General features: G+C 42.0%; 1 protein-coding gene across 1 annotated transcript in view; it reads left to right on the top strand.

Annotated features, from left to right (window-relative positions):
- The window catches only part of mboat1 (membrane bound O-acyltransferase domain containing 1), a 106,156-nt gene that overhangs the window by 25,491 nt on the left and 58,824 nt on the right, over positions 1-21,841 (top strand). Inside the window, exons 3-4 of the mRNA XM_080203988.1 lie at positions 11,874-11,951; positions 17,765-17,860. Coding sequence (XP_080060114.1) covers positions 11,874-11,951; positions 17,765-17,860 — 174 coding nt within the window. The remainder of the gene's footprint in view (positions 1-11,873; positions 11,952-17,764; positions 17,861-21,841) is intronic.

Consider the following 21,841-nt stretch of genomic DNA (forward strand, 5'->3'; position numbering starts at 1 on the left):
AAGCTCTTCTTTAAGTAGTCTGTATTACGCACCTCTTGTCACTCAGCTAAACCATCCCCAAACATTGAGCTCATTTTCTCTGTATTATCTTGTTGTTCCCCTGATGCCTTTTCCAAGCTCATCTTGTCTGTGGGACCCAAATCCTGCTCTGTTGACCCCATTCTTGCTAAACTGGTGACCATACAACTTTCCTCCCTAGTCCCCATGCTAACAGACATTGTAAATTTTCAGAGGTACAGAAAAGTGAATCAGACTGTTTGGAATCTCAGTTGATCTTCCAGTTTCACACTCTTGCCATCACAAAGACAGCTGACTTCTGCCTCTCTAACATTAGCCATCTTGTTCTTGCTTCATCTGGTGAAGTTCTCCCTCCATACCTTTGCCATCTCTGAATTGGACTATTCCATCCTCCGGTTTCTCATGAACTTTGTCTCAATTAAAATTCTGCTGTCTACGTTCTATACCGCTCACCAATCACTTGTGTTTTCTGATTCTGTGCCCACAATACCTTCAGTTTAAAATTCTCATCCTTTGTGGCCTTACATCTCGTAACTCTAATTTTCTTCAACACTACAACCACCTGAGAACTCTGCGATACTCCAATTCTGGCCTCATCGTCTCCATTCTTTCTCGTTATCATTGGTGCCTTTACATTCAGCTCTCTGGGCTCCAAGCTCTGGGATTCCCGCACTATAACTCTCCATTTTACCATATCCCAATTGCTTTCAAACCGTTTTTTTGACCGTGTTTAGTCACCTATGGCTTTGGTTTGGTAATGATATTTGTCTAATTATGCATCTGTGTATCATCCTGGGAATTTTTTTCTACATTAAGGTGCTGCGTCAATGCAGTTATTGTTACTTCATCAATTCAGGTGAGTAGTGAGTATTCCATCATTTTATCTGACCATCTGGTAGCTGGTAGAGAGATTTTGACAAGATCAGGAGGCAAGGTAGAATACCCAGCCCCACGCAACTATACTATTGATTATTAAGTCATCATTAAAGAAGGATTAATTTGAAATTAGCAGTAGGGAAGCATAAAGGGGCGGGGAAGGACTTTTTTCTCAGGCGGTTGGAGCATGGTTTGATTGCCACAGATAATGATTCAAATTGAGTTAATCATAACATTTAAAAGAGAATGTGATAACACAACTGAAGAAAATGTATTCAAGGCAAGCAAAATGAATAGAATGGTTAGCTTTTAAAGGGGAACAACCATATATATAGAATGCAATATGTTCAATCCTTTAATAAATAAAAGTATCAATAGTGATCTCAACAATAAGGCTGTTTAGCTTGTATTTACCAGCACATAGGTTTATCAGGCTTGGGAGAATGTTGGAGTTGCCAGATCAACAACCAAAGATTATCAATGACTTGTCGAAATGGATATAATCTGTATTATCTTAGTGTCATTTTAAGGGCCTGGTCTCAGGATTCTAATGATGCCATTTATTGGCTGCTTCCCTGTAATGTTGACGTTAGCTTTTTATGAAGAACCATTCTTGGCAGTTCTGTATAATAGGGTGTGGATCTGAATGAGCGATTTCTGCACATACAAATTTCTGATTTTAATTATGTTACTGTTGGTCATTGCCAAGTAGAGGTTAGGCCTTTCCAACAAAAACCGACAGGATTAATAGAGGAGCAGAACACTGGAGGAGCAGATGCTGGAAATCTGAAGTGAAAACAGTAAACCCTGGAAATACTCAGTGAGTTTGGCAGCATCTGTGAAGAGGGCAACCGTTAATGTTTCAGATTGTTGATTGTAAAAAGTGGCAAAAAATTCAAAAATGTGACCAGTTTCGAGCAAGTACGGAGGCAGGAGAATCGGGGATGGTAGTGGGGGAGGTAAGAGGCAGCGGTGGTGTGAAAGAACATCAGGGAAGGTCTGTTATAGGCTGGAAGGTAGGAGAGATTAAGGGAACGATCCTCCCATCCCGCTGCACTAATTTATTAGCGCAGCAGACCGGAGGATTTCAGCACGGCCAGATTAATGCAATCCGTGCTGGGCATCTGGCTCCAAGCACCTCTTCCAGTGCCAGATTTCTGGCGCTGTCAGGGGTTTATTTAAATATTATTACTGTATTAATTAAGACCTGGGCCCACTAATCACAAATTTCTGGGCCCATTAGCCTCTGCCACCCCGCTCAGAGAATTTCACTCCAACAAGGTTTATAGTAGCAGCCCTACCCTGCTGGAGTGAAGAGGGTGAAAAGTATTGTTTCTTGCATGCTGTACAGACAAACATATTGTCAGAAAGAAGAAAAGGAGAGAGTGCAGAATGTAGTGTTACAGTCATAGCTAGGGTGGAGAGAAAGATCAACTTAATGCAAGGTAGGTCCATTCAAAAGTCTGATGGCAGCAGGGAAGAAGCTGTTCTTGAGTCAGTTGGTTAGTGACATCAGACTTTTATATCTTTTTCCCAATGGAAGAGAGAATGTCCGGGGTGCGTGGAATCCTTAATTATGTTGGCTGCTTTGCCGAGACAGGGAAATGTAAACAAAGTCAATAGATGGGAGGCTGGTTTGTGTGATGGATTGGGCTACATTTACAACCTTTTGTAGTTCCTTGCGGTCTTGGGCAAAGCAGGAGCCATACTAAGCTGTGATACAACCAGAAATAATGCTTTCTATGGTGCATCTGTAAAAGTTGGTGGGAATCGTAGCTGACATGTCAAATTTCCTTCGTCTTCTGAGAAAGTATAGGCATTGGTGGGTTTTCTTAACTATGGTGTCGATGTAGGAGGATAAGGACAGATTGGTGATTTGGAGACCTAAAAACTCGAAGCTCCCGACCTTTTCTACTTCATACTCATTGATGTAGACAGGGGCATGTTGTCCTCTATGCTTCCTGAAGTCGATGACAATCTCCTTCGTTTTGTTGACATGGAGGGATTTATTGTTGCCTCACCAGTTCACCAGATTCTCTATGTCAGTCCTATACTCGTCTGGTCATTGTTGTCTCATCATTGTTTGAGATCCGATCCACTATGGTGGTGTCGCCAGCAAAGTTGAAAATCGAATTGGAGGGGAATTTAGCATAGGTGTATAAGGAGTACAGTAGAGAGATGATTTAAAGCCTTGTGGGGTGTTGAGGATGATCGTGGAGGAGGTGTTGTTGCCTATTCATACTGATTATGGCCTGCGAGTTAGGAAGTTCAGGATCCAGTCACAGAGGGAGGTGCCAAGGCCCAGGCCACGGAGTTTGGAGATGAGTTTCGTGGGAATAATGGTGTTGAGAGCTGAGTTGTAGTCAATAAATAGGAGTCTGACATAGGTATCCTATGTCAGACTAGGTGTTCCAGGGTTGATGGTAGGGCCAGGAAGCTGGCGTCTGCTATGGACCTGCTGTGGCAACCAGCAAACTGTAGTGGATCTAGGTAGCCTGGGAGACTAGAATTGATTTGTTTCACGACCAGCCTTTTGAAGCACTTCGTAATGATGAGTGTTAAAGCAACCGGCTGATAGTCATTAAGGCATGCTGCTTGGTTTTCCTCAGATACTGGGATGATGATCATCTTCTTGAAGCAGATAGGGACCTCAGATTGTTGTAAAGAGAGGCTGAAGATGTCTGCAAACACTTGACACTAACCACAGGGCGTGGCGCAATGCCAAGGGGACAGGGCTTAATGAGGCAGAACCTGGGGGACAGGGCCTAGTGGGCAATCAGTGGGGTGGGGGTGTGTCCCATTTTACTCTGCAGTCAGGATCAGTGGGGGAAGGAGGGAGGCCAACGATCGGGTCAGGTTGTGAAGGGGAGGGGGGCAGTTAAGCTGGTTAGGGGTGGCCTGCTCTAGAGGTCAGCACTGGGGTGGGGAGTAACATTTTGGAGGGGCTGGAGGGTAAGGTGGGGTGGGGTGGGGAGGGCAGTGGTGGAGATCAGAGCGGGCTGCAAGGGGGGGCGTGCGGGGACCAGGAATGGTAAGGGGTCCACGATCAGGCCATTGGATGGAGGGCGCTGGGAGTGGGATGGAGAGCTAGCTTTGCGGGAGTCGCAGGGCTGGCCAGCGATTGAACTGATCAGCAATCAGGAGGCCGGCAATGTGGGGTTATTGCGCACATGTCAATCTCGGCACTGACAGATTGGCTCATTCACGGTGGTCCACTCAGCATGCCGATTTCAGCCTGTTCAGAGGAAATAGGTCCTGCCCCCTGAAATGTAATGATATATATGCCAAAAGCAGCACAAATTACTCCAGTTTTCTCACACATTCAACACTTAGAATTTTTTGGGGTGAATTCCAGCCTAAATGGTGCAAGACAAAAGGGTGTGGTGGTGTAACAAGTAATAAAAAATGTGTCTAGAGGAGATTTAAATGGCAGAATTTGTTTGCAAGCATAGCTTTGAGCTTCATGATGGCGTTGTTTTCTATTCCCCTTCTGTACCTCAGTATCCATGGGCTCTGCAATGTTCCAGCGAAACTCAGGCACCTTGAGGAACAGTTTGAATTCGGCACTTTACAATGACTTCACTCGTACTGAACTCAATGTTGAATTTAAGAATTTTGGATTGTAACCCTGCCTACATTTTGTTTCCTGCTTTGTTCCTTGTTTAAATTTTCTTTTGTTTTTGAGTTGTAGATATAAATGATCATAACTTTTACACCTCTTTTGGACATGTCTTTTGTTTCTTTATTTGTCCCATTCCCTTTAGCCTTGCACCATATACCCCTTTGTCGTTTAATCTTCCATGTTTTCCACCTTCACGATATAAATGACCTGAATAGATCCAAATATTCTCTTTTATCAGAGCAACTTTGTCTTTGTATGCTTTTTAGAGCCGTCATGGAGTATTGTCATCCCCTATACTGTAACCTCCTACAGGCCTACAACCCTCAAATTTCTTCCCTCCATCCATTCAGGCTTCTTTGCATTCCTGATTTATTTCATTCTACTACTGGTTGACATCTTCAGCTGACTAAGCCCCAGGCTCTAAAATTTCCTACCTAAACTTCTTCAAGGCATTCTTTTGAACTTACTTTGACCAAGTTTTTGGTTACCTGTCTTAATATCTCCTTAGATATTTCTGTACCAAAAGGGAACAAAAGGGAACAAAAAGGTCTCAGAGAAGGTGGAAAACATGGAAGATTAAACGACAAAGGGGTATATGGTGCAAGGCTAAAGGGAATGGGACAAATAAAGAAACAAAAGACATGTCCAAAAGAGGTGTAAAAGTTATGATCATTTGTATCTACAACTCAAAAACAAAAGAAAATTTAAACAAATGGATTCAAGTGACAGCAGGCACCACTTACAGAAGAGTGCTTGTCAGCAGATATTTTGAGCGTGGGTTGGAACTGCAGATGAACATGAACTTGTCCTTTCACCTGATATCTTGCATGTGTTTCTCAAATCTGGCATTAGGTCATGTTCATATGCAGCAACTCTTCACTCAGTTTTATGTTCTGAAGCCCAGTCATCAAGATGGTGTTTCTATTGTGACCCTGGTTGACATGAGCAAAGTCAAGCCAGGGCCACAGATTGAACCTGGATCAATCTGTGGGGCTCAGTGGCATTGGATGGGGAACAATCTGTGACTGTTTCAATTTGGAAGCAATGATTTCCAGAATTTTATTCCATACGATGCTTTATATACTGATGTCTTGATGTAATGCAAAGTTAAATCTGAAGTATTTGTATCCAAAGCTAGCAAAAGATTTACAAACATTCCACAAGGCTTTTGTCTGTTCCTGATTGGGAACAATAGGAATGGCATCCTTTTCAAAGGTGGAGGAAAAGCAAGATTAAATAGAGAAAAGAGACCAACAAGAACCGAGTAATGCATGCTTTTTTGAAAAAGGGGAGAAATCTTATCCTTTCCAGAACTAGTCCAGCTCCACTTTGATTTTATGATTATGATTGGTTGTTTTATTTAACTCTGGAAACCCAGCTGAAGATGGGGGTTTTTGAACATCAAGATGATATACCGGTAATCAATTATCTTCAGTTTAAACAGCGACCCTGAAGGTAACAATAGCAAAATAATACTAATACTAGCAGTGAATGTTTGAAGTTATTTTCTTTGCTTTCACACTGATGAACCAATTTCACCATACATTGCAAACATTATGCCACGGGAGTGTACTTGAGGTTGGGGGAGGGAGGTGGATAGTAGTCATGGTGGCAGAGTTCATACACGGATAGGGAATTATGTGAATCTGAGGTTATGATTAACAGCAGGACCACATTTTGATTTATTTTTATTCTGTTTCCCACTTGGCAACTACTCAGATTGACTGTCTTAAGGAAACCAGGAGCAGAAGCTCACAGCTCAACCATACTCAAGAACAACTCCAGTGACTGGAAAAGATTTGGGGGAGGGAGAGATTGCAGAGCAGAAGGGGGAAGTGAGTGTTGGTAGGTTGGAGTGGTTAACAAGAGGGAAAGCTCTGGATTGTGGGTTTAGTGGCAGAGTGATGTGGGGTTGGGGGGACGGTGTTAGTGGGGAGAGTGGGGAGATAACTAATCACAGTCAAAGTTTTGCTTGAGAGTCTGCAGGGAGGATTCCTGCTCCTTCTGGCCCACAAGCGATTCTATTTAAAAAAAGAAACATTTTACAGAGGTAAGCAGATATACAACACGTTGGAAGTCAAATCTTGCCACTCATAGAACCCTATAGTACAGAAGGAGGCCACTGGGCCCATTGAGCCTGCACCGACCACAATCCCACCCAGGCCTCATCCCAACAACCCCATGCATTTACCCTAGCTAGTCCCCCTGATACTAAGGGGCAATTTGGCATGGCCAATCCACCTAACCTGCATATCTTTGGACTGTGGGAGGAAACTGGAGCACCTGAAGAAAAACCCATGCCGACACTAGGAGAATGTGCAAACTCTGCACAGACAGTGACCCAAGCTGGGAATTAAACCCAGGTCCCTGATGCTGTGAGGCAGCCGTGCTATGCACTGTGCCACCGAGCCACCCCAACAGAGGAATAAAACTCCACCCGACCCAGCTTAACCCTCCCAGCGCATATCCAGAGCAAAAAGCATATCTGTTTAGGTGTAGCCTGCAGCTAGCACCAATACCAGAGCCTTACTTTGGCTGCGTAGTATTGGTGGCTTTGGGTCTATGAGTTGTGTTTTAATATCAAAATTGCACTTATGCTACTCTCATTCAGTGTAGGCGATAGCATAGGAGCATGGAGCATGCCCTGGAAGTATGCAGGCTAGACCGATCTTAATGTCAGCAAGCATTTACTGCTGATTTGATGTCTGCAGTGCCAATTTGGATCTCACCATTCTACTCTCTAAAACATGCATCCAGCAGCAAAAAGAACCCTCTCACCAGCATTATTTAATGGGATTATCATCAACTTTCAGGTAGATGCTGATTACTTTCTCCCAGTTTGTGCAAGTGGTGGGCGCTTTGAAGAATTGGTTACAGTTGGGGAAGTCTGCAGTGAGTGGTGCATATTCAAACTGTTGTTTGTGATTGCAAGGACTCTGGGCAAACATTTGCTCCTTTGATGGATGCAATAGTAGCAGATCATTCGTATGACAGCTTGAGAGGGAGATGGTGCAGAGGCAACAAGTAAGACAAGCAGTCTCAGAGGGAGGAAGAGGGAGAGAAGGGCTTCATCATCAGAAAACCTTCTCCAGCTCAGATTTTGTCTGAACACTTGCCTCCATCTCAGCTAGGAACTGCAATTTTTAAAAGGTGTGCTCTCCAATTCTGCTTTTTGTCTTGTGAGAGGAAAGTATGTTACATGTGGCGCAACATCCTGGCCCATCAGGCTCCATTGATTGGAATGGCTAACTGTTCCTCACTGCCTTCTTAGCATCTGCCTGGGAGCCCTTTGGCTCCTGAGGGATGAGGACCTTCCTTTTCCTCTGGATCCCTGTAGTAAGTGCTACAGTGCTGACTCAGAGCCTTGGGACATGCTCCTTCACGTTTTTTCAAGCTTCTTGCTCGTCAATCCTTCTTTCACCATTTCCATTCCTTGCTGCAGCTGGGTGCACCTTACCTTTAAGGGTGCTAGCCTCATGTGAACTTGGGCTCTCTGCTGAGACATGCGACCATTGAACAGTGTGTTCAGTACCAGGCTATATGCCACTTTGATCATAATTAGCAGTTTGCACAATGTTGCTTGTTTTACTTTCAATGGGCAGGGATCATCTTCCCTTGCAAGTCTCATGCCCATTTTCGGAGGCAGTTGAATTTTTAGCCCTAGGCATTTAAACAACATTTTCCATGATAGCCTGTACTTGAGCCAATTACTTCAGATTTTAGAACTTTTCTCTGTGGGGCACATTTCCACCTTTTGTTCCTTGTATTCATTGATAGAATGTTTCAGTCTTTGGAGCCTGTTCCAGCTTTCTCCAAGAGCAACTTAGCTCGTCCCATTCTCCTGTTCTTTTCCCATAGCTCTGTAATTTATTATCCTTCGGGTGCTTAACCTAGCTGTTTTTGAAAGCCAGGATTGAATCTGCCTCTACTATCCTTTCAGGCAGACGAGACTTGAAAATAAAGGAAGTTTGTAGTTAAGAAGCCAAGACAAACAATTGTGAGGGCAGAAAGCAAGACTGTCCTATTTCTTTTTCCAGCAGACTAAACTCTGAAAGCAGTGTGAAACACTTCCTGCATAAAACCTTGGTGAGTTTCAGTTTGGTGAGGATTGCTACTCACATAATCAGTGCACCAATGTTTTGTATTCTAGAAGGATTATTGAGTTTCAAATTGCTTTAGTCATATGTCTTTGGTTGTCATGTGGGGCGAATAGTCTTTGTAAGTAGAAGAATAGAGTTAAGAGGAGTGTAAGGGACTTCATGACAGTTCGAAACATTTTGATGGAATAAGCAGACAGATGGCAGATGCAGCTAAATATGCAAATATATGAAGTTTTAAAATATTATTCTTTCTTGGGATGGGCCAGCATTTATTGTCTATTCATAATTGTTCTTCAACTGAGTGGCTTGCTCAGCCATTTCAGAGAGCAGCTAAGAGTCAATCACGTTGCTATGGGTCTGAAGTTGCATGTAGGCCAGACCAGCGAAGGCCAGCAGATTTCCTTTCCTAAAGGACATCAGTGAACCAAATGGGGAAGCCAAATATTTCAGCCATTAAGGGTGTTCCAACTGGAGGAGTGCAGATAGTTTATTTTTAAAATTATGGTGCAACATGAGAAGAAAGTCTGCTCTAAAGATTCTCTGAAACTGCACTGGAGGGCTTGATGCAGCGACGCAGAGGAGGCTCGATATCATCTGTCCATAAGAGGGCCAATAAACCCTTGAATTTACAGAAGCAGTGGGATAAGGTAACCAGAGCACTTAGTACCAGGAGTCATGTATCAGATGCCACTGTAGTTTGATGAACTTAATGAGCGGTCACAGTTGATTGAATGCATCTTCAAATGCTATTTCCTGCTAACTGCACTGCTAGCTTCAGCAATGCACTATATTCTCATCACTCACCTACCAATCATTTCTGTCAATCACAACTCATAGCAAACATTCTTGTTTCACCTAACATTGACATGCTTAGCACTGTTGTAAGTCTCTCACCCACATCTCACAGCTTGCGCAGACTGCCACCTGTTGAAACATGGCAGCCATGCCACCCTAACAGATTGCACCACACTCATTCACGCACCACTTTTTCTTGGAGGACAGATAAGTAGACATGCGGAGGCAGCAAGAGTTAACCGTCGTGGGATGGCCATGGTTGCATGTCGAAGACCTCAAAGGAGATGGTATTGGCTGCTATTAACTTGCTCATAAATGAGGCTTCGACATGCAGTGGGGCTGTAACTATCAAAGATGATAAAAATCCACATACCTAATGCTCCTTTCACGTTGCACTTTGCCCTCATCCCAGCCTCATTTCTGGTTTGCAAGTTGTGGATGGTGTAAACAGGCACCTTTGCTTTCTCTCCCTACTCCTTCACCACAACCTTAGTTTTGTGTTTTTGTCCATTCAGATACTCAAGAACTGTCATCTGGCCAAACAGTCATGATGAAGTTCTCAAAGCTCAATCTAGCAGCAACCAGCTTAGATAATTTAGGGATAGGATTTGAACATGGTGAGGATTGGGATTGAATGGCTTGCAACAAGGACAGGGAAAAAAGGGCAGTGCAGGTACTTATGGCCCATATACCTGGCATCAGCTTTAATGACACTATGGATGCCCAAATTAATGATGTTGCCAGCCCTTGATAATGCATCTTCTATAGAGTAACTCCAAACCTCCCACCCTTTACATATTTTCAAAATATTGATGACATGTTTGCTACATTTAAATCTGTAGCTGCATTTAAGAATTTCCTTCCACGCCTTAGGGCACTCCATTCTGCACCCATATTCACCTTTGAAATTGGGCAGATAACATGATTCCTTTCCTGAACGAATTTGCTGATGGGTTCTGTACTACAATCTAACACAAGCCTACGTTCACTAGTCCGTATATATGTGTTAGGATTCCTTCAGCTGCATCCCACAAGATTGGCCTTATCAGTAATCTTGTAAATGGGGCACGAGTCATTGATGCCAAAATAGGATGCATCAAAGCTATCCTGTGGGATTATGGCTACCTTGGCCAGATCATTGTTCATCGTGTATCATGAATGGGCCTAAGGCCACCATTTTTGGACCTGAACAATGCACAATCTATCTTGAGTTAAGCTGTAAGGTTAAGGCATCTTAGAGATTTGAACAGAGGTGAAGCGAGCCATTTCACGTTGTCATTACGCAGTGGTAACGCGAGTAATACATTCAACTGATTGGATGCTACTGTCAAATAAAAATGATGTTCTGCTTACCACACAACTGAGTAATGTGGTCTATGAATTTCCATGCTGGTGTGATGCCAGTACTTGGGCTGTATGTTCCAATGACTGGCAGATCATATCAGACACTCCTCCTGCTGTTCACAATAGGCATACTCCACCAATCCGTGTTTGCAGAACTTGGAACATAATGTCTAACCTTAGATATGATTCCATGATTGGGCAGCATTTACTGAACAATCCCGAGTATGCTATGAAATACACTAATGCAATTTTAGATTATCAGTCAGGTTTGCAATATAACAAATCTATTCTTGCTGGAAGTTATATATATATATTCTAATGCAGGGATCTGTTTTCTTCAGGCAAAAAGAATATGTTCAGATGTTGCACCTTTTTTGAATAAACAAAAGCCTCTGATACATTTGCTGTGGAAACATCTCGACCATTCAGAGCTGTCTTACCAATCAGTTCCTTTTCTTCCATGCAGTACAAATTGATATTCATTTTAAAATGTGGCAATCTTGCGTCTGTTCTGATGAGTACAAGTTAACAAGCTTCGATGGCATGTCTCTTTTCTTTCAGCAATATTCAAGTGATTTAATACAGAGATGGGGGATTTAAAAAAACAAGAGGAATGCAAGGCTGTATAATACTGTATCTCTACATGATTGAAGCATGGGTTATCTCCGCTTTAACAGCAAATCAGATTGGTACTTGAAGGAAAGGGGAATAAAGGGCTACAACATTAGTACATAGAGTTAGAACTCTACTTGCATGGAAGATACGTGGAAACAGGGCTAAATTGACTACGTGTGTGCTTTTTTTCATGTGTACAGAACAAATCCTAAAACGCTGTTGAGCCAATGGCAATTGAAAAATTCAAGACTAAGTCTGATAAATTTTTGGTGGGTAATGGTTTTAAGGAATATGGCGCCTAAGTAGGTAAATGATTTAAGAAATGATTAACCATGATCTAACTGAACAGCAGAATGGTCTTGATAAGCCTGCGCCTGTTCATGTGTTCTTAAATGCAAATTATAAGATAAAGCCAGTAGTTGTTAAAATGTGAAGACCTGCTATTTTTATTTAGGCTTAGAAATCATGTTTCTGACCACCTTGTTTTACTATTCCTTCTCTAGGTACTCATTGCACATTTTTATAGAAGTTTCTTTGTGTTACTGCATTATGATAACAGCGAACGTCTCAAACATTCACAGGTACAGAACCCAGTATGTGTAATGTTTTCTGCAGAAAAGGTATCACTTTGGAAATGCCTCCATTTTAAATAAGTCTGGTAATATTTTTGGCAAAAGACTGTAGTTGGATTATTTGTTTGAAAGATTGCACCCCACCCCGTAAACCTCCTGTTGTTAAGGAAGGCATTGGTGCTGTGACTTGCCTTTAGGCCTCTGTCAGTGTCTTTCTTACTGAACACTATGCAGGACAGATGGATACATTTTAAATATATATATATTATTCCTCCTCCCTGTGGCACAATGCAGAGCTCTCTCCTCAGCAACTCCATTCTGCACTGAGGCTGAGATTGAGAACTTAGTGAAATTTACTGCCTTAGAGTGGCACAACTTGCTGCTCCAGTATAAAATGGTTGTCACTGCAATAAATCTTCGGCACTATTTCGTTAATGTATTGGGGCTTGAATGGTAGAATTTGAACGACAACTTGAATAATATGTGGAGTGCTCATGTTTCAATTTGCCACAGTATTTAGTTGAAGGCAGTTAACACAGTCAAATGTGCTTTGCAAATTGTCTTAACTTGATTTGGTTATGGTAAGTTAAAATGCTAAATTATTTTGATGCGATACATATTATGTTTCATGCTCCTTGTATGATAACCATAATGTTTTGGTTATCAGTTGCTCAGTTTAAAATCCTTAAGCTATGCACAATGTGTCTGATGTGAAACTCTACTTTAATTTTTGATATTTGTGCTCACCGATCCTGCAAAAGACAACCCACTGATTTATCTTTTCATTCTCATCTCTTTTCCTTTGGCTGTTCTGCAGCATTTGTACTTCTGTTATCACATTCACCAGATTGCTTCATTCTAGTGGTCTTGCTTGTCTCCTTTTAATAACAACTGTTTTGGTCCATCTTCATTTGCCCTACATATCTACAAATTTGTGTAAATTCTGCTGTTTCTTTGCCTGACTTTAGTGGAATTGCTGCAACTGTTTTGTAGTATACATGGTTGCTCATGTTGGGTGGGAATTTTTTTTTACATTAGTGACTTTTTTTGAAATTAAGAAAGCAAGCTGAATGAATATCCCTTATAGTGCTGGTACCAACAGCATTGGAAAGAATAGCAGAGAAGATGGGATAAGTCTGAAGGCCATGAAGAAGATCAAGAAGAAATGATTTTGATATCACACTATCACACGGCAGGAGAACTGGGGCTGGGCAATGTTAATGGGCAATAAAGTTCGCCTGGAATGATCAGCAAAGTTGTTGATGAGTTTAGATGGTGAGTGGAAGAGGTCAGCCTTTTGAAGAAGGAACAGATTTGGAAAGACCTCAGGGATGCCTGAAAAAATGGGGAAAGTAAGGGCTTCATCCTCAGTTATACTACAGCAATAGGGGAGAGACTATGGATATTGGTGAGAGGCCATATAATGGCAACCTGTGTAAAACTGGACAGTGACCAAGGCTGTGATAGATAATTCACTAGCATGTTCAAGAACAGAATTCCAGAAGTTTGTTTCATAATTGCCTGATACAATCATACTTAGATAATTACGTTGGTACCCACATCAGTTCCCAGAATTTTGGAAAACATGGGTGTAAGGTTACATGATGGTAGGTTGAATGCAAGACGGAGATAGACTCATTTGAAGATTGGGTGAGAATTAGTAAATCTGGAAGAGGAAAGATAGAGAGATGAGAAATAATTAAAAACTGATAAATGGGGAAAGATAAGGATATTATAACCACATTACAAGTTGGTAATGAAGTAATGAGTTCAACCGATCAGCTTTACAAATATAAACAATCGATCATTTTTGATAGGAGTGCGAAGGGTTGTGCGCCTGAATGCAGCTAGGCATTGTGTTCAAGTTTGTGTATGAAAGAATTTACTGATTAGGCTCGAACCTTCTGAGGAGCAGCAATCGCTTTCACAGTGCTGCTTGCGCAGGATCCCAACGTATCTTGTGTGCAGGGAATGGGGTGTGGAGGGTTGTAACTCTTATAGGGCATAGGCAGAGGATTAACACATGAAATGTGAAAAACCAGATTTCTTCCTTCCATGTTATGATAGGTAGATCTCCCAATTGAATATTTTTCATTGAAGAAAATTAGCATTCTACTTGAGAAAAGTTTTTTTTTGAGAAGTACCAATCTGTTAGGCTTGCACAAAGTTAAAATGTCAGCTCCTTTCTCATTGACCAGTTGTTGACCCTTTGGGAATGTTGCTTGGTTCCACACATGTCAATTGGCCTTCATCATGATGCTGTCTGAATTGGTGGGCCATGATGTTGAAACAAGAATTGCTTGCAAATTCTTCAAAATCATGAACCTTTTCCAGCAAGGTGGGTTTCCTACATTACAACAGTAATCCCACCTCAAGAAGTTTTTAATTAACTATACAGTATCTTGGGGACATCCTGAGGTCATGAGTAGCACTATATAAATACAAGTATTTTTATAGCTCATGAGTCAGTTGCTCTAGCTTGCTTGAACCAAGATGAATTTGAAATAAGCAGTAGATTTCAATAATGGGAACCCATTCTAGGTAGGAGTTCAAGCTAATCGATGATTTGAATTAAGCAAGAAATTTTCAACATTGCTGCACAGTTTCAAATCAAAATGACTAAATGATCATTTAAGCAACTTCACATTAAGAGGAATGGACTGCATTGCCCATTAATGTGAAGCTCCTGTTCAGACCACATCTATCCCATCACTGATAAGCTAAGTGAGATGTGAGATTGTTTTTCCAAGGATGTTTCAGGAATATCCAGATAACTGATTACTGTGTTAGCTGGTGTGCTGTATTAACATAAAGCTAAGTTGTGAGACTATATAAGCAGTCTGAAGTTCAAGGCTTGCTGTGAATGCTGGCTAGCCACGAGATTCCATGGTGGCATTGCTGTTATACAATGGACCTTCACATTATGTTTATCAATGGGCTGTTAATTTGATGTTTGAAAACCAATATTTACATTTTGTTGTTGATTAATATGAGTTTAGAAGATATTGAGATCGGAGCTGCCAGCGAGGAGGGGGATTGATCGTCACTGCCGGGGGGTGCAAGAGGGGGGTGGGGGGTAGTGTGGAAAGATTGAAGTGTGCCAGGGGTGGGTGGGAGGCCAGTGATCAAACCATGGGGGGCAGGGTTTGGAGGGGCAATGATGCAGATGTTGTGGGGCTGCCTAGCAATCGGGAGGCCGACAATGCGGGGCAACTGTGCATGGGCCGATCTTGGTGCTGATGGACCGGTGCACGCGCGGTGGCTTGCTCAGTGCTGTGCTGCCAGCCTCTCCAGCAGGAATAGGCCACGTCTCCTGCTTTTTTTATATGATTTTTGCTGAAAAATCCAGTGGAATTTGCTCCAGTTTTTACACTTGTCGTCTGCACTTAACCAATTATCCCAGCATGCTTTGTAAATCGCCATCTTAAGTGGTCTACTTGGCACAACACGAACTTGCCACAGAATTTCTTTGGGAGAATTCCGCCAGAGGTTTTTGCTCTGCGTCAGAGGCTGGAATGGATTATATTTAAAATATGACTATCTCCTTTTACTTCCTTCCCTCTTCACTGACACCCACCCATGACCACCACTACCACCCCCTCCCCCCCATCTGTCCGTCCGTCCGTTCCTCTTCACTCAGGTAATGTTGCAACAAGATCATATGGTTAGAAGTGAGCATGTTCACTAATGTTCAGCACCATTCACGACTCCTCAGATAGTGAAGCAATCCATGTTCAAATGCAGCAAGTCGTGGACAATCTCCAGTTTTGGGCTGACAACTGGCAAGTCACATTTGAGCCACACGTGTGCCAGACAATGATCAACTCCAGTAAGAGAAAATCTGACAATTGCCCCTTGACATTCAATGGCAATGCCATTGTTAAATCCCCCATTATCAACATTCTGAGGTTACTATTGACTAAAACCTAAACTGAACTAGTTATATAAATGCTGTGACTACATGAGCAGGTCAAAAGCTAGGAATCCTGCTGTGAGTAGCTGCTCTTCTGGCTCACCAAAGCCCATCCACAGTCTACAAGGCACAAGTTAGGAATATGAAGAAATAAACTCTTGCCTGGATGAGCACAACTCCAACAACATTCAAGAAGCTTGATACCATCCAGGCCAAAGCAGCTTGCTTGATTGGCATCCCATCCACAAACATTCCCTCCATCACCAACACACAGTGACAGCAATGTGAATCGTTTATACGAGATGCACTGCAAAACCTCATCCAGGCTCCTTAGGCAGCACCTTTCATATCTACCATCACCATCATCCAGAAGAACAAGGGCAGCAGACACACAGGAAGACCACAACTTGCAAATTCCACTCTGCATCCAGACTTGGAAATATATCACCGTTCCTTCACTGTTGCTGGGTCAATATCCTGGAAGTACCTCCCTAACAGCACAGTGGGTGTACATACACTACATGGACTGCAGCAGTTCAAGAAAGCAGACTCACCACATTTTTAAGGGCAATTAGGGGAGGGTAATAAATGTTGGTCCAGCCATATCCCTGGAATGAATTTTAAAGATCAACATCCATTGCTTTGGGGAGGGGAGCAAAGTATCACAGCTCCTTCAGCAATCTTTGGGTAGTATCTCCAGTCCTCCTCCTCCTCCCCACGCACGCACGCGCACCCCCCCCCCCCCACCCCCCGCCCCCCCCCAACCAGCTGAATTGATTTTCCATCAACAGTAATCTGCCTAATATAATCTTCTGATCTTTGACCCCTTCAATTCCCCAACCCAGCTCCAGTGCCCCATTCTTATTCTCCTCCCCTATCATTGCTCTTGTTCCCTCTCTTCCTTGGTATCTCCCTATTCCTTTACCTTCTTTCTCCCCTTGTCGCTGATCTCCCTCCTTCTTTTCTCTCTCGCTAGATTTTTTCTCCCTTCATGCAGCTACTTACCCTCTTCCCCCTTCCCTATATTACTTTAATTATTCTGAATGCCAAACCTTACTTGATCCGAATAATTCAAATTAGTCTTGACGTCTTCAAAAGATTTGGTGGATTGGCCATTCTCAATTGCTCCTTAGTGTCACGAGAACCAGCTAGGGTAAATGGATGAGGTTATGAGGATGAGGCCTGGGTGGTCAGTGCAGACGTGATGGGCCGAATGGCCTCCTTCTGCACTGTAAGATTCTATGATCTTTGACCCTACTGTGCCATGCCACCGGTTGCCTGAAATCAATGGTTAGTTAAATAGTGATACTGAAACTATAAAAACTGAGGAAAATTATTACATGTTCTGACATTTACAAAAAACATTAATACCTGGTGGTTCAGTGGGTTGTGCACCAACCCAGTCCTTCCCTAAGCTATACAGATCAGGAAGGTCCAGCATTCTACCCATGGTTTATGCTCCTTCAATTAATCCCAGCATCCCTGAGTTAAGAAAGAGAAAAAATCAAATCAAGATTTCAGCTGCTGGTGACATCTGTTTTGAATGGGTGTGTATAATCCGCCTCCTGTTCTGACCTCTTGCGCATTCCTGCTTTCTTTACTCTACCCTTAGCTGTGCCTTCTGTCATAAAGACCATGGGTTGATCTCATGGTCTAACTTTTTTGTCCATCTGTAATACCCTCCTTAAAAGTGATCTTTCCTTCAGCCTCCTCCATTGGCTCGGTGACAATTTTTTTTCTGATTTGAATGAATTACCAGAGGGTGACCCTGCTAGTGGATTCCGTGCACCAGAACCAGCATTTGTACTTGCAGGAGAGGTGAGAAAGTTCAGAAAAATGCAGGATGTTTTAATATTTTTTCTGTATGTAATATGATAATTCGTGTACATTTATCTTCCTTGTTTTTTAGATATTCATTTGTCGCAGCAATGGGCTATCTCACCCTGTGCCAAATTAGCAGAGTATATATCTTTAATTATGGACTGTTGACCACAGATTTCTCTGGGTGAGTTCAGTTTCAGACATTTCTTAATTGTAATTTAGTATTCGAATTTGAAAGTAACTTTCTTAAGGAGGATATTGAGAGGGCAAGGAATGCAATTATTTACTTGGATAAGTATGAGGAATTATCTTTTTACCTCTGTATTTTAGAGACAATTTCAAGGCACTTTTAACAAGTTGAAAATCAGCAAACTCCAATGTTTTCTTTTGTGGGACAGAGGTTCTGTCATCTAAATTGGTGTTGTGAAGTTCTGTTTTCCCTGTTGACTTTCCAGAGTACTTTCCTGTGACTGGTTATCAAAGTCTGAGGAGAAAAATAGTTTGTTCCAATTGTATTACAATACTGCTTGATGCAGTATTAGTGTCTGTGTTGTCATCTGAAAGGCCACAGTGGAGTGACAGTGATTGTGGTGTGTTCTACTGGATTCCTCTAGAAGTTGTGGCAGGTGTCAAAACCTTAACATTTAGTGGTGGGTGCCATTTCCTTCTATGAATCACAGGCTGTTGTGTGGGGAAGTTTCCTTGCAAGAAATAAAAAAAAACTTGTTATTTTCAAAGAATCTCACACTTACAATTGTTTCCAATGTTGCTGGTGAGGTGGATTGTGCACCTCGTTGTAAAGGTTGGGTGGATTTCACAGCATCAGAATGTTTCGCACTTTGCATGAGAAGCCAATATGCAATGTAAAGAGATAATTAACACATTGAAATGCCCAGTTAATATCTGTGCCATCAACCTCAATGCACTATTTATATGGATGTGGATACCTCGCAGCGAGATTCCTTGCTCGATTACTATGGTTCTATATATCCTGCAGAAAATGGGCGTAACTTCTGAGCTCTCCAGCATCAGATTTGGAGGTACCCTAAAGATCCCTCTTGGAACTTGATATTTAAGGATTTGCATTGCATTGCCCAAAAGTGTGAACTTTCTCTGGGCAATTGCACTGCATTGGGAACCATACAAAAACTAACTTCTGACGGTTACATCAGAGTTACATTAATAGTTACTGTGAAAAGTTAGAATAATTAAAATTCCTTCTAACTTAGAACAAAGTAAAGTACAAGACAGGAACAGGCCCTTCGATCCTCAAGCCTGTGCCGATCATGATGCCCTAACTAAATTTTTAAAAAACCTTCTGCCCTGACTCACTCAATACCCATCTATTCCCCTGCTGTTCATGTACCCATCCAGATGCCTCTTAAATGTTGCTAATGTGCCTGCTTCCACCACCTCCTCTAGGCATCCACTACTCTGCATGAAAATCTTCCCCCATACTTCTCCCTTAAACTTTCCTCCTCTCACCTTGAACCTGTGCTCCCTTGCAATTGATACTTCCACCCTGGGAAAAAGCCTCTGACTATCCATCCTGTCTATACCTCTCACAATTTTGCAGACCTCTATCAGGTCTCCCCTCAGTCTCTGCCTTTCCAGTGAAAACAATCCTAGTTTATTCAACCTTTCCTCATACTCAACACCCTTGAGATCAATACTCCCAAGCAGCTCCAATGATTGAAGTTCCAGCACAGTTTTCAAGACCAGGTAAGTGTCTAACTCCTGCGGGCCGTCACTTTCCACAGTAGTCAGGCCCAATGTTCTTTCCAAGATGCGCAAGTGCGTGGCCACAAAGCATATGCCACACAAATCAAATAAGCCATACACAAGTTATGTTCCTTTTAAGATGCGCAGAAACATGTCAGTCTTAAAGGGACCATGCAATTCAGCAAGTTGGCTGCCTAATGCAAACAGAAAAGAGAGGAAACATGGCTGCAGAGCAATTCTTGTGCTCTGTCGTCCTAATGTTGAGCAAAACATTCTTGTCCTTTCATATGTCAGCATGTCTTCTAAGTACAATGTTTATTTTCATGAACCAGTAAAAAATTTTGAAAGAGCAAAATATCTGTCACCTCTGTTTTTTAATCCAACCCCACCCCCATTTTCCTGCTGAAAAATCAAACAAAATCATTTACAGGTCATAGGCTCTTCTGAGAATAGTGAAAGTTAATTGGACCAACTATATCAGGAGGAATCTGCCTTTCTATGTAGCTCAGACCTTATTTCTGTCAAATGGAGGCAAATTGTTACTGTGCCTCTACTGCTCCTGCTTTGGTCTGATTACAGGCTATACAAATGGTGCGGATTGACCAATCAGTCAATATCTCCTTTATTGGAGCCACTTAGCCTTTACGATGCATCTCACTTCAAACAAGAATGAGAAATTGTTTTGTGCTGCAACACATCCACACACTGGTTCCTGCACCTACCTCTGTAATCCTACAAATTGACCATTTTTAAAATCTGTGACAGTCAGTAAGGCTGTAACACCTGGCAGTAGGTTTCTGTTTCATGAAGAAATGAGAATGAGAATAATCCTCTTACAAATGGTTACTTTATGAATTCTTTCTGGTTTGGTTTAACAAGACATTTTTTGTATTAAAAAGCGATCACCTTCAACTATTGCCTTTAACAAAGAACGAGCTTTTAATGGGGGTGGAGGGGCTGAAAGAGAGTGTGAGAAAGGGGAAAAACTATTAGTGACTGGATGCTGAATCATGAAAACAGAACTGTTTAAGGTTGGCCTAACATGTTTTGTTAGATGAACACTAAGTTATTTGTGAAAATCATTGAATTAAGCATAACCCATATTTTTGAAGGATGAAAACTTTAAATTTAACTCATAGCCTCTGAAACAGCAGTTCTGTCAATAATGTTCAAGGTTTAGGTCGCTCATGCAACCTGAACTCTGCCTGGGTTGCTGCGTTTGACAAATTCATAGATATCTATGATAAATTATAGTTTAACGTTTTCTTTCTTATTCAACTCAATATAGGCGAGTGTGAACAGTTTTTAGATCAGAAATATTATATAACCAGAAAAGCCCACGGATATTCAATTTCTAAGGGGTGCTAAATTGATATTGAACTCTATGAATACCCCTGAAGAGCCAGTCCTTGAGAGGATTTAAAAACCTGCGTTGAGTAAGTTGCAGCCTATTCTGGCTTTAGATAACATTTAGGGAGAGGGACTAGTTTGAAAAACAAGTTTGTTTAGTCATGATGTATGCCTTTAGTGCTGTTATCATGCATGTATGTACGATGCATTACTTTTTAGTTTGCTGTGCTACCAGTGAGCCTTCTCTGTTGGTTTAACAATGTTTAATGAGATATTTGAGCTGCTATAAGGACAAAAATGAAAAGCAGATTTAAGTAATTAATGCTAACTCCTTTGGCTACTTCAGTTGGATTGAGGTGACATTACCTCTGCTGAACTAGGCTTCTTTCTCTCCCAGTCAAATCTTTCCCATCTTTTCCTGTATTACTGATTTTTTTTTTAGTAAGTACTACTGATTAGTGTCAGCGCCAGCCATTCACAATTGCTTAAGGCCAATGGCTGTACTTCATATATGATCCAAGTTGGTAATCTCTGACTTTATGATGGAGGGAAGGTCATTGATGAAGCAATCGCAGATGGTTTGACCAAGGACACTACCCCGAGGAACCCCTGCAATAATGTCCTACGGTTGGGATGATTGGCCTCCAACAACTACAACCATCTTCCGTCTCCCCCATCCACACTAGTGACCACTTGTCTTTGCCCTACTGTCTGCCTGCCTGCATGAGATCAAGGACCAAATCAGGAACCTTTTTCTTCTTTCATGGGATGCAGGTGTCACAGGCAAAGCCAGCATTTACTTCACATTCCTAAATGTTCTTGAGGAGGTGGTGTGTGGCCACTTTATTGAATTGCTGCAGTACATGTGGTGCAGGTGTACCCGCAAAGTATAGGCAAGGGAGTTCCAGGATTTTGACCTTGCAACAGTGAACTGTGGTATTTTTCCATGTCAGGATGGTATGTGACTTTAGAGGGTCTTGCATGTGTTCCCCTGCATCTGTTACCTTGTTCTCCAAGAGGTTGGGTGTTTTGAAGATGCTGTCAAGGAACCTTGGAGAGTTGTTGTCGTGCATCTTGTAGATGGTATATGCTG

This window comes from Carcharhinus amblyrhynchos, chromosome 2 (genome assembly GCF_965287045.1).
Source record: "Carcharhinus amblyrhynchos chromosome 2, sCarAmb.v2.hapA, whole genome shotgun sequence".
Classification (NCBI taxonomy): Eukaryota; Metazoa; Chordata; class Chondrichthyes; order Carcharhiniformes; family Carcharhinidae; genus Carcharhinus; species Carcharhinus amblyrhynchos.